Source organism: Ochotona curzoniae, unplaced genomic scaffold (assembly GCF_017591425.1).
Source record: "Ochotona curzoniae isolate NIBS_2020 unplaced genomic scaffold, NIBS_Ocur_1.0 scaffold_4701, whole genome shotgun sequence".
In the NCBI taxonomy this organism is placed as follows: domain Eukaryota; kingdom Metazoa; phylum Chordata; class Mammalia; order Lagomorpha; family Ochotonidae; genus Ochotona; species Ochotona curzoniae.
Window position 1 is genome coordinate 19,012,114 of NW_024467122.1, and position 12,967 is coordinate 19,025,080.

At 50.2% G+C, this 12,967-nt stretch overlaps 1 protein-coding gene across 1 annotated transcript in view; it reads left to right on the forward strand.

Moving 5' to 3' along the window:
• NID2 (nidogen 2) overlaps positions 1-12,967 on the forward strand; it is a 67,997-nt gene that overhangs the window by 40,826 nt on the left and 14,204 nt on the right. Inside the window, exons 9-11 of the mRNA XM_040970014.1 lie at positions 7,436-7,579; positions 8,140-8,268; positions 9,477-9,620. Coding sequence (XP_040825948.1) covers positions 7,436-7,579; positions 8,140-8,268; positions 9,477-9,620 — 417 coding nt within the window. The remainder of the gene's footprint in view (positions 1-7,435; positions 7,580-8,139; positions 8,269-9,476; positions 9,621-12,967) is intronic.

A 12,967-nucleotide genomic window follows, 5' to 3' on the forward strand; every position in this document is an offset into this window, starting at 1 on the left:
AATGGTCTGGAAAGGCTGCACACTGTCTGATTTGCCCCCATGGGACACTCTGGAAGAAGTGTCACTCTGGAAGATGCTGCAGACAGTCAAAAGAGCAGTGACTGTTGGAGCTGCAGTGGGAGGGCAGGGGGTGACAGGTGCAGCATACCTGTCCTGTGCCACACTGTAACAGCGGGGACAACCATGACGCATGTGTTAGTCTACGGAGCGGGACCACACACAGCCCTGGTGCGATGCCTGGACTGGGGATGTGTCAGGACGAACCCATCACTTGGAAGGCATGTGCTACGCTAGTGCGGGATGTTGGTGCTCAGGAAAACTGAAGGAGCGGCGAGAGTAGGGGAAGTGCTGCTTTTTGCTCGGTGTTTCTGTGCACATATTAACAATCAACTAATGAACCAAAAACACACTCCAGGTCAGCCAAAGGATGATGCTGTGGAGTCAGGGAACTGAATTGTTAGGAAGTGACTTCATCGGATCCAGGGGCATTTCAGTTTTGAATATCAGTAAGTCTTGTTTTCCTCTGGGATGTGCGAGGCCTGGAGGGGAGGGCTCCCTGGGTTGATGGCGTGCTCAGAGCAGGTACCTCCCGGAGGCACTGCTGTGAGTCAGCAGGCACGCTGTCGCACTGGACTGAGGCTCTGAGACCCTACACGGGCTCAGTGTGAAAATGTCACTTCAACCTGTCCGGGTGAAATTGAGCTCTTGTCTGGGGTGCACGTGTGACTGGAAGGGGGCCACCTGCATTTGTCAGTCTGGCTGATTGGCTTGATTTTCGGGAGCCTGGTTAAGGGACAAAGCCTTAGGTGTCCTTAGGTGATTGTCAGGGAGTGAATCCGTGCAAGACGGTGTCTGGTGACTTTGATGGTGCATGTCCATCAGAGGGAAATCATGCGGATTTCATGAGGTATTTCAACAACACCCCCTGGAAAAAGCAGCCTTCAGCTTTGAACATTCAGGCCTGTCCTTGGCTGGGTACAGACGTCTGATCTGCTTAGGCAGCCATTAGCGGAAGGACTCCCAACCCATTTCATGCCTTTTGGAGTCTGGAGGCGTTCTGAGATGTGATGTGTGTTTGGCTTGGAGACACAGAGGAAGCCACAGAATCAGCCAGCTAGTTTTCTTCCAAGTCTAGGACTTTGTATGGTTTAATCTGCTACCCAAGTAAAATGAGAGTAATTCATATTAAATGGCAAAGGATGGTTTACAGGGTGCTGAGGGCTTTTCTACATGCCAGTCATGAGCTAACATTGAATTCCCACAACAACCTTGACCAAATAGGGGAGTTATTACTCTTCCATTCTACAGATGATAGACTGAGGTATAGAGGTGAAGAGTTCTGTCTGTCGTTGCCAGGGAGAGCTGATCTGGAACTTCAGCCAGGGCACCAGATCCACAGTGTACGTTCTAACCCCCCACTGCCCCGCTGCTCCTGTGGGCTCAGGAGAGACCAAACTATAGAGAGACTGTGTGCATCTAATGGCTTCATCTCGTCATATACGTCATCATCTACTTCTACTTGAATAGATGGCAAATGGGATGAGTGGAGTCAGCCGGCAGGAGTGTGGCCGAGCAGTGAAGATGCTGCTCGGGACCCTCGCTTTCCACATCAGCGTGCCCGGAGTTGAGTCGGGTGTGCTTCCCATTCCAGCTTCCTGCTGCTGGGAGCCCTCGGAGGCAGCAGCTGATGGCTCGAGCACTTGGGTGCCCTGCCGTCCACACTGGACTCCCTGACCAAGCTGCTGGGCTTGGGCTTGAACCATCAGCCCTTGCAACATTTGGGGGAGTAAACCTGCACACAAGGGATATTTGTCTTTCTCAGTATTTTAAAAAGTAAAAACAACAGTGAAGAAAGCCAGCAAAACCAAAGCCTCAGTTCTTTCCGCTCGTAGTGTCTTTTTAAGAGCTCCCCCTTTCTCTAGAGAGAGCCGTCACCAGCCTTGAAACCACGCAGCTGCTGCACCTGGTGTGGGGGCGCCGAGGTCCTCCTGGGATGCATGGTGCAGAATTAGGGTGGCTTTTCCACTGAGTCATTACAGCTCACAGCCCTGTTCCCTGCCGCCCACCAGGCCCCTTGTCCTTGCTGGAGCTTCCTGTGGGGTTGGTGGGTGTCTTCAGGGTCACAGAGTAAGCAATACCAGGAGGGCCTCCTGTCCTTCCACCTCGGGGGTCTTGGGGTGATTGGAGAGGACTTGGGCAGAGGGGCCGGCAGCCCCTCTTCTATTGATGAGCTGGATAAATGAGTTCCAGATGCTAGTCAGTCTGGCAGGGCAAAAGGGTCAGGGTGAAGGAGGCGGTGTGTGCAGAAGGATGCTGCTCGCTCACCATGCTTGTTCCAGCGGGAGCAAAACCAGCAGGCCATGAAGGACAAGCAGAGGAATGGCTTCAGAAATGCACTTTTTAAAAAAAATTTATTTTTATTGTAAAGTCATATATGGAGAGAGGAGGAGAGACAAAGAGGAAGATCTTCCATCCAATGATTCACTCCCCAAGCAGCCGCAATAGCTGGAGCTGAGCCAATCCGAAGCCAGGAGCCAGGAGCTGCTTCTGGGTCTCCCACGTGGGTGCAGGGCCCCCAAGGCTTTGGGCCGTCCTCGACTGCTTTCCCAGGTCACAAGCAGGGAGCCGGATGGGATGCGGGGCCGCAGTGATTAGAACCGGCACCCATATGGGATCCCGGTACATTCAAGGCAAGGGCTTTAGCTGCTATGCTGTCACATAAGGCCCAGAAATGCATTTTGAAAGGTTTTTGGGGCCTAGTGGGTAGAGCCACCCCCTGTGGTGCCAGCATCCTATATGTCTGCTAGTTCGAGTTCCAGCCACTTCACTTCCAGTCCAGCTCTCTGCTGATGTACCTGGAGAAAGCAGTGGTGGGTGGGCCAAGTGTTTGAGGCCCTGCCACCCATGTGGGAGATCTGGATGAAGTTCCTGGCTCAGCCCTGGCCATTGCAGCCATCTAGGAAGTAAACCAGCCAGTGGAAGGTCACTCATTGCCTCCCACCCTCTTCTCACTTTTCCTTGTGACTTTCAAATATGTTAAACTTTGGGGGAAGCTAGCTGAGGGAACAGGGTGCTGTGCCCCGCAGGGCTCCATGCGGGCAGCTCTGGGGTGCCATTCCCCAGTTAGTGTCTTTGAAGAAGGGCCCTGCCGTCATGGGTCACCCAGGACTCGGAGTTGAGTGACAGAGCCTGGCGGTGACACACACAGTACTTCGGGAACCTGTCGCTGTGGGTGGCTTCACTCGGGCCTGGGCAGATCCTGGCCAGGTTTGCCGGTCACCACTCTGGCCTGCAGTGTTTGTTTTTTCCTTTGCGTGTCTGGCAGGGTAAGCTCCTGACATCCACGTGAGTTTACTAATCTTCCGTGGAATGTGCCAAGCTGAAAGTTTGGAATCGGGAACCCCGAAGAAGGTGGCTGAGCATTAGTGTTTATCAACTGAAGCGTCCTCAAGGTCACGTCCCCTTTGGCCAGGCTGTGCCAAGTAGTGAGTGCAGCCTTCAAGTGGAGGGAGGAGGGGGAGAACAGAGCTGGAGGCTTCCTGAGCCCCTGGGTCTTGGTGGTGCCCCATGTTGGCACTGACCCTGGACTGTGGGTCTGCATCCTCAGGTTAGCTCAGCAAACACCACCCTGGGGCGTGTTTCCGTCCTGGCGGCCTTCAGCGTGACCTGGGGAGCCGGCTGCTGCCGGAGCTGTCCACGGCCTGCTGTGTTAGCCGAGGCTGGGTGACCACAGCCAGCAGCGCTGAGGTGAACCGAGGTGAAGGCACCGCCTTGCTTGTTTTCCAGCAGCAATTATGGGGTCAGTAACACGGGAAGAATCCACCACGGGGCACACTGTGGGGCTTCTTGCAAAGCAGATGGGTGTTTACCCTCTGTCGGGGCACCCCACTTCCCAGCAGCCCAGCCTGCCAGGGTCTCCCTGTGGGCAGCGAAGCAAGCCCCAGGGAGATGGTCGGCAGACTTGGAAGGACGTCTTCCACCAGGCAGGCCACAGCAATGCACCGTGGAATTCTGGGAGCGGGACAGTGCTGACATCGAGGTATCGGAGTGGCCGTTTGGCCTCGTCTTTAGGATTCTGGTTGAGATGGTACATCCCAAATTGGAGTGCCTGGCTGGAGTCTTGGCCTCTGGCCAGCTGTGCCCTCGCAGATGGGAGCTCACTCGGTCTGGAATGACAGAAGGAATGGGCTGGCCTGTGGTGCAGTGGGTTGACCTGTGAAGCCAGCAGCTCGTGTGAACACAGCAGCTCGTGTGAACACTGGTTTGCTTCCCAGCTGTCTCCCTTCCAGTCGGTCTCCTGGCTGGTGCAGCTGGGAAAGCAGTGGGCGATAGCCAGCTGCTTGGGTCCCCAGTCTTTCACATATAAGGAAGGGCATGTGGTATTTGTCTTTACTTGTCTGGCTTGTTCAGCATGTCTTCATTGTGCTGTAAATGACAGAATTTCATTCTTTTGTGTGGCTGAATATCATTCCATTGTGACAACTATTTGGAGCCATGTAAGTTTAAAAACTTTGCATGCATTAATGCAAGGCCTTGTTGGTGTGGTTTATAGTTCATGGTAAGAACTCGGATCCAAGTTGTCCTTGGCCAGATATCCTGGCCCTTCTGCCACAGCCCAACTCTGCCTCCTGTCAGGTGTTTCCCAGCCCTGTCATCTCCATGGTCCTCACTCCAGCAAGCACTTCCCCATCCTTTAAAACAGACCCAAGTAAAAATATTGTAAACATTAAGTGAGGCTGGGTTTTTCTTTTTTCTGACCAACTTCCTATTATAAACATAAGACAGTGATAGGTAGACCCCTGGCAAAAGTTGAGTAAATAATACGTAAATGTAAATTCAGAGGCAGACAGTTAATTTCACAAGATGAGTTCCTTACCTTTCTACCAAAATGAGTCTTCCACAACTGATAGAAGCCATGAAACCTAAATATCAGATTTATTGGAAAGCTCTTGGGACAAAAAATAGATAATAAAAAATCAGTGAATTCATCTTACTTTAAAAATTAGGTAGAAGGTTGGCTATCTGTATGTTAAATGATTTTTCTATACACTTTTTAAATAGTTTTTCAGAAGTTTTAGTTGCCTAGTGTTTTTTTTTTTAAAGATATATTTGTTTACTTACGTGCAGGTCAGAGTTGCAGAGAGGACAGGGAAAGATGGAGAGAGAACGAGATCTTCCAGGCACCAGGTCACTTCCCAGATGGCTGCAGCAGCCGGGGCTGGGACAGTCCAAAGCCAGGAGCTTCATCTGGGTCTCCCAAATGAGTGCAGGGCTCAAAGCCCTTGGGCCATCCTCGGCTGCTTTCCCAGACCTTCAGGAGGGAGCTGGATCAGACGTGGAGCAGTCAAGTCACGAGCCAGGGTTGCATGCAGCAGGTTTAGTGGCCATGCCACAATTCCAGCCGCTAATTAGCTACATCTGTCACTGTGAACTAGTCAACACCCAGTTCCATAACAAAATGAAAATCAGTATAATAGTAAAACCTCAAAATAACTTTCACAAATTGTCTCCTGAATTTTCAACTGGAAAACCCCATCAGCGGCAGCAGAAATAGCCTTTGTTACGTGAATGAAGCAACCCAGACAGGTGAGTGTGAGGTGCAAGATGCCCTGCCTGCCCCCAGCGTCTCAAAGACTGATCTGTCTGACTCTGAAACGGCCACCTTGGCTCTGCAGTATGAACGCACTTAGGAAGGAGGCTCCATTGCCCACTCTACCTGACAGTCCTGTCAGGAATCTCCTGAGTTGTTTGTGGAAGTTGACTATACAGAAGCCAAAAACACAAATGCATGTGTGTGTGCCACTGATGTTCTTCAAACAGCTATGAACTGGAATTGTGAGGTTTAGTCAAACCTCCAGTTGTGCAGAGAGAAGCAAGAGCCTGTTTGTTACTCCTTTCAATGTCCTGTCTTAACATCCTTTCACTAAATGCCTTCACTTACTCATGCGCTCTAACATTCAGATCTCCCTTTGAGAACCCTGTTCTTACCCATCCCAGTGTTTTTCCTCTTCAGTCTTGGCCTTCCATTCATTCCATTATTTTTCTTCCCAAGTCACCTGCTAATTCCATTCTTAGTCTTCCATTGGGCACACTAGACCACATCATCTTGCCATTACAAAAAACAGTCACTCAAGACATGGCATGATAGCCTAGTGGCTAAAGTCCTCGCCTTGCATGTGCATGCCGGGATCCCATATACGCGCTGGTTTGTGCCCTGGCTGACCTGCTTCCCATCCAGCTCCCTGCTTATGGTCTGGGAACGCAGTTGTGGATGACCCAGGGCCTTGGGACCCTGCACCTGCATGGGAGTACCAGAAGAAGTTCCTGCCCCTCTTGGATTGGCTCAGCTCCAACCATTACAGCCACTTTCAGCAGATGGAAGAGCTTTCTCTGTCTTTCACTCTATAAAATGTGTATTTCCAATAAAAAAATCTTTTTTAAAAAGACAAAAACACTCCAACAGTGACAACAGACAAATGACTAGGAACCTGAGTTCACGTCTCATTCCCACCACTCGTTACCCTCAGCTGCATCAGTATAATCTCTGGTTGCAGGTGTTCTGGGTGAACGACCACTGGACTAGGATGTTAAGTGCAGGTTGAAGCATTAAGTGATGTGATAAATCTTTAAGGTTCTTTAAAATGCTTAGAAGAAAAGGAAAAAGAAAACAAGAAAAGCAGAAAATAAAGTTTTAGACATTCAAGAAGATAATAGGGAGTCTTAAACATTGCTAAATTTGGAGCTAGGGTCACTTTGACTGCTTGCTATCTTTATGAGCCTGGGCAATTTTCTGCATATCTGTTAGTTTCCTTACTGTGACAGCTACCCAGAATGGAGCAGCTGCTCACTTCACAGACTTACCTGAGAATTGCAGGAGCTGGATCAGTAGAAGCACTTTTCGATAAAAGCATACGTTGGATGTTTATTCCCCTGACACAAACCTGATAGAAACAAGAAAATGTACCAGTTGTCTGTAGGGTGGACAAGTAGAGCTGCGTAACACTGAGCTGCGGGAATGAATATTGGGCACGGCAGTTAGGCCACCTCTCGAGAGAGTCTGGGTTCAGGTCTGCTCTGCTCCCAGCTCCAGCTCCGAGGAGGCTGCAGGTGATGGCTCACGGAGCATGGTCGCCGCCACATGTGTTAGGGACCCAGCTTGAGGTCCTGGTTACAGCCCAGCTGTTAAAGAGCAGTGGAGGCAGATGGGAGGTCTCTGTTGGTCTCTGTGTCTTACAGGTAAATAAACAAACTGTGAAAAGCTGAGCTGCACATGGGTCCCTGCTCTGGTTTTGAGTATTCGTGATTTAGGGATGTGCTGAGCTGTGCCGTGAAGCACACATGAGCACCCAGTCAGGGTCCCACTCCCCTCCATCTGCTTTCCTGTCATGTTCATTACTACAGCCAGACTGGGTTCTGTTTCCTGTTACCCACCCAGGTGACTCAGGCCCTGCTTCAGTGAATCCTTGCTATGATGGAAGCCATGTGTGTGACACAACAGCACGGTGCCATCCAGGGCCAGGGGCACACTACACCTGCGAGTGTGCACCTGGGTATCAGGGAGACGGACGGAGCTGTGCAGGTAAGAGCTGCGTCGGCTTGTTTCTTGCTGCCCTGGTTTTCTCTCTGCTCTCCTCAGCCTCGTGTCTATAGAGGACAAGTATGTGTCATCTTGTCAACTCCCCGATTCATGGTTTTAGAGACTATAATCTGAATAGTTACTTAAAATCCAGAACTCAGTCTCACAGTTTGGACTCACATATATGGGGCTGGGGCTGTAAAAACATGTGCTACTATGGTGGAATATTTTCCATGTTGTTGATTTGAGCCACTATAGCCTCCCTCCCTCCCTGTTGGCATGTTTTTCCTCTGAGCACCCATTAAATGTTTAAAGAATTCTTAGAATGTCCATTCAAAACATACCTCCCTGTGGCTCACCCTAGATGACTGGGACTTGGTGTTGGTTTGATGATCTGCAAGTGCATTCATACTGGATGCTCAACAGTCCTGCATTTCTAGTCCTGTCCAGTCCACTGAGCACCCGTCCCACTAAACATCGCAGGGCTGAGACAGCCGAGTCTTCAGCCCTTCCATCCCCGGAACCTTTGAAGAAGCAACACTTTGGTTCTCATTTCTTTCTAGATATGAACGAGTGTGCAGCTGGCTTCCATCGCTGTGGTCCCAACTCCGTGTGCATCAACTTGCCTGGGAGCTACAGGTGTGAGTGCAGGAGTGGTTATGCATTTGCTGAGGACCAACACACCTGTGTCTGTGAGTCACAAAATCATTTTTCTCTCTGACCCAAATAGTGCTGAATCTTGCTCTTGATGTTTTTGCTTCTGCTGTCCAACTCTCCTATGTGTTTTTCTTATTTATTTAATCTTACGTATTTGAGAGCTAAAGACTGCCCACCCACTGGTTCATATTCCAAATGCATGTTATAGCTGCAGATGGGCCAGGCCAAAGCCTGGGGTCCTGAAACTCAATCCAGGTCTCCCAGATGGGTGTCAAGGACCCAACTACTTGAGCTGACATGACTGCCTCCCAGGATATAAATCAGCAGGACACTGGACTCGGGTGCAGAGCTGGGACTGACACCCAGGCACATTAGTATGGGAAGCAGGCATCCCAGCAAGCGGCCTGACACCTGCCCCAACACCTCCTCCTGGTTTTCCTGAAAACATAGTTGACACTGATAGAACCCAGCAGTTTGGCTCAGTTTATCCTTTTTGTTTGTGTTGTTTTCCCCCAATAGTTATTTTAGGATCTAGGTCCCAGAATAGGGTATTCTCAGGGTGGGTTTCCTGGCCCAGACATGGAACAGGGTTATGAAGATGTCTGGTCAATACCCCCATCTCTGGAAGAAGATCTGTTGCTTCTCAAATTGGAGTTGGGCAAAGGTTACTAGCAGCACTGTAAGTTTCAAAGAGTACATGGGTACTGAATTTTCATGCCTACTTTTTAACGGTTGATTGCTTTGAAAGGCAAAGTGACAGAGAGGGAAAGAGAAAGATCTACATCTTCCATCCACTGGCTTACTTCCCACCCGGGTACGATGGCCAGGACCCTGCAATTCCATCTACCCATGTGAGTGGCAGGGCCTCCAGCAGTTGGGCCGCCTTCTACTGCTTTCCCAGGTGCAATAGCAGGGAGCTGGATCAGAAGTGGAGCAGCTTAAACTACATCCCATATGGGATGCTGGAATTTCAGGCTGTGACTTAACCTACTATGCCCAAACACTGGCCCCTCATGTCTAATGTTTTAGCCACAAAGTCATATCAGCACTTCTCAAACCTTAACTTGCATGTGACCATTTAGAAAGATTGTTAAAATTCAGTCTCTGATGTTCCTAGATAAGGCCTAAGAACTTGCATTCTTTACAAGCCCAAGGTGGGTGGCTGCTGTAGGCCTACAGGTGGTGCAGGGCTCACACCTCCCAGGCATGGCATCATGGGCACCCTTGCCTTCCTGACTTTCAGTGATTGCCCCTCCTTCCAACCCCTGTGAGGATGGCACTCATACCTGTGCACCTGCTGACCAGGCACGATGCATCCACCATGGAGACGGCACCTTCAGCTGCACCTGCCTGCCTGGGTATACCGGCAATGGGCACCAGTGCTCGGGTAAGTACCTCTTGGTCAGCCCTGGCACGTTTGCAGACTCACCTAGGATGCACAGCACCATGTCAATTTGCTCCCTTCTTTGGCCCAAGCAGATGTTAGGAGCAAGGCAGAGGTGGCCTTGTGTAGACAGTGGGGCCCACAGCACTTATCCCTGGCTAGGTGGGGAGCCTGTCTGGTCATTTCTGGAGGAGGCTTGCCAGGGGTACTATGGGACGGCTGCAGGGGAACCCAGCACATCCCACGTACTCTGTAAGGAAGTCCCCCTTCCTTCAGTTGCTCCAGCTATTCTAATTGCTTAATTCCAAAAGTAAACAGTTACTTCCCGAAACCCTTGCATGAATCAGGCTTGGCTCATGACAGGAGACACTCGTGGGATAAATGTATCGGCATATGTGTCCCCAGTGTTTAAGATTCACCTTCTTACAGGCAGAGTTAGAGATCTGTCCATTGATCTTCCTTCTGTTGGTTCACTCCCCAAATAGCTGTCACAGCTGGGGCTGGGCCAGTCCAGAACCTAAAGCCTGGAACTCCATCTGGGTCTCCCATGTGGGTTCAGGAGCCAAGCACTTGGTCCAACCTCTGCTGCTTTCTCAGGCCATTAGGATTGGAAGCAGATTGGAAGCAGAGCAGCTGAGCCTCAACTGTCACCCATTCGGGATATGGCGTCACCAGTGGAGGCATAATCCACTGTGCCAAAGTGCCAGCCCCAGTGTGTTCAGAGCTGAACACATGTGTCTCACCCAGGGAACACGCTCATCCAGGAGGAGCCAGGAACCAGGAACTGCATCTGGGTGCTGGATAGAAGCTGTGCTGTGGGGAAGGCGTGCATCAGTGCAAACTCACACACAGGTGCTCACTCCCTTGACCCAACCGTAAGAAGGTTATGAGTGTGTTAGTACCGGCTGCACTTGGATTTGGGGTTTCAGTCTGCTCTGAGCCAGCCAGCAGGAAGGCCTTGATTGAAACAAGGTTAAATCTTCCCTTCGCTTCTTTCCACCTAACTGGCTTCAACTCTGCATCTGAATTGGGCATGGCAATTGTGCTCGGCAACTTCTCTGGGAGCAAAAGCAGCATGTCCCGACGGACAGCCTGTGACCCAGGGCCAGTGTCACTCGGGAGAGCCGTGAGAGGCAGTAGTTGTGAGTCACTGCTGCTCGAGCTGGGTTCTCAGAAACCGCCTTGAAGTTATTTAATCATTGCACAGGCAGCCTAGAGTGTGCCTGCACTAATGAGGGTGGCAGCAGTGTCACTGAATGGCATCTTTTTTTTTTTTTTAGGAAGATTGTTTGGTCAGATGGATTGAAAGCAGGAGTTACAGAAAGAGAGGGAGAAACAAAGATCTATCCACTGGTTTAGTTCCCAAATGAATGCAGTAGCTAGGACTGGGTCGGGCTGAACCCAGGAGCCAGGAAGGAACTCCAGTTGTGTCTGCTGCATGTTAGAGGGGTCCAAGCCCTCCAGCCATCTTTTGCTGCCTTCCCAGGCACTTAGGTTGGCAGCTCAATTGGAGGTGAGCAGTCAGGACTTGAACCAGTGCTCACATGGGTTGCTGTGGTCGCAAATGGCGTAAGCTGTTGTCCCACAGTGCTGACCCCAGATTCCCTAATCTTACAGGACCATTGTGGTACCTGAGTTCTGCATTTGACTGAAACATTGTTACATGACACACACCAGATGTGAAAGGTGTGGTAAAGTCAGCATGGTCACAGAAGAGACAAAAATGGAGAGTGAAAAGTCCATTCTGGTCACAGAGGAGAGGAAGGGCGGGTAACTGTGCTACACAGGGGCCCCCGAGGGGCTTGACCAGGCACACTGGGGGAGAGCTGGGGCCAGTGACTGGAAGTCTTGTCGTAGGTTCCAAGTGGGCTAGAGGTACATTGGTGCTGGAGAATTGCTGCTGGGCTTAGCAGCAAACAGAAGGGCGCAGGCGTCTAGCCAAGTGCTAGACTCTGGCTCTCAGAGCTTGGGTTGGAGTTCTGGCCACAAACCTGAGCCTGCTGCTCACACACCCCTGGTGGGGCAGCACTGAGCAGTCGTTAGGTCCCTGCCACCCATGGGGGAGTCCTGGATGGAGTTCCTGGTCCTGACTGTGGCCTGACCAAGCCCCAGCTCCAGGGAGCACTGGGGGCGTAGTCAGCAGATAGAGCGCTCTGCCTGTCTCTCTCGACAACATTTTTATTGAGAAGCAGATGAGAAGGGCCCGGGCTCTGCGGTTGGATGACCATCACAGAGTTACAGTCAGTTTTCAGCACAGGACCGTCAGAAGGATGTTGCAACATGAGAGCAGGAACCTGAATGGGAGGGTTTTTGTGTGTGTATGTATGTATATATTTACTTATTTATTTATGATTTTTAAAACATGGACCCTTTATTAAACAACCAAAATCACCTGAGTTAAATAATGCTGATCTTTTAAAACATTGATGTAAAATAGAGCTTAAGTAATTAGAATGCCCTGGACAGAACAGAACCTAGGAGTATTTATTGACATGTGAATTTTAAATCACTGTATACATTTCATTTATGTACATTTTTGAGCTTATAGAGATCTTTAAAAATACGGAGCTCTTCATGAATTTGTTATTCTAGCACACTACTCACTAATCTGCTCTAGGCCCCTCCACGTCCAGTGCATGTGCTGCCAGAGCGAGCGGCACTCCCATCTTAACAGCTGCTCTCCAGCTTCCCAGGAGCCCAGTCCAAAGTTCATGGAAGGACCTGGTAGCATTGTGGCATGGCGTAACAGGTTTAGCTGTCCCATACAGTGCCGGCATCCCAAATGAATGCTGCCTCATGTCCTGGCTGCCTCAATCCTTCTCCCTGCTAATGGCCTGGGAAAGCAGCAGAAGATGGCCCAAGCAGGAGACCTGGAGGAAGCTCCTGGCTTTTGCCTGGCCAAGCCCTGGCCAAGGCAGTCATTTGGGGAGTGAGGCAGAAGATAGAAAATGTCTCCCTTTCTTGTTGTAACTCTACCTTTCAATACAATTTTTAAAAGTTCACGTAAAATGGAAATATAGGTTGAGTTTATTTTGGCATACAATGTTTGGGATCCATGACAGTGTTTTCATAGCATGCATTTTCTTTGAACTTTTAAAAAAATTTTATTTATTTTACTTGAAACCCAGAGTTATATATAGAGAGTGAGAGACAGAGAGATCTTCCATCTACTGGTTCACTCCCCAAATGGCTGCAACAGCCAGAACTAGACTGGTCTGAAACCAGGAGCCAGGAACTTCTGGATTAGCTACCTGGATGCAGGGGCCCAAAAACTGGACCATCCTCTACTACTTTCTTAGGCTAGATTGGAAGTGGAGCAGCCGGGACTAGAACTGGCACCCACATGGGAT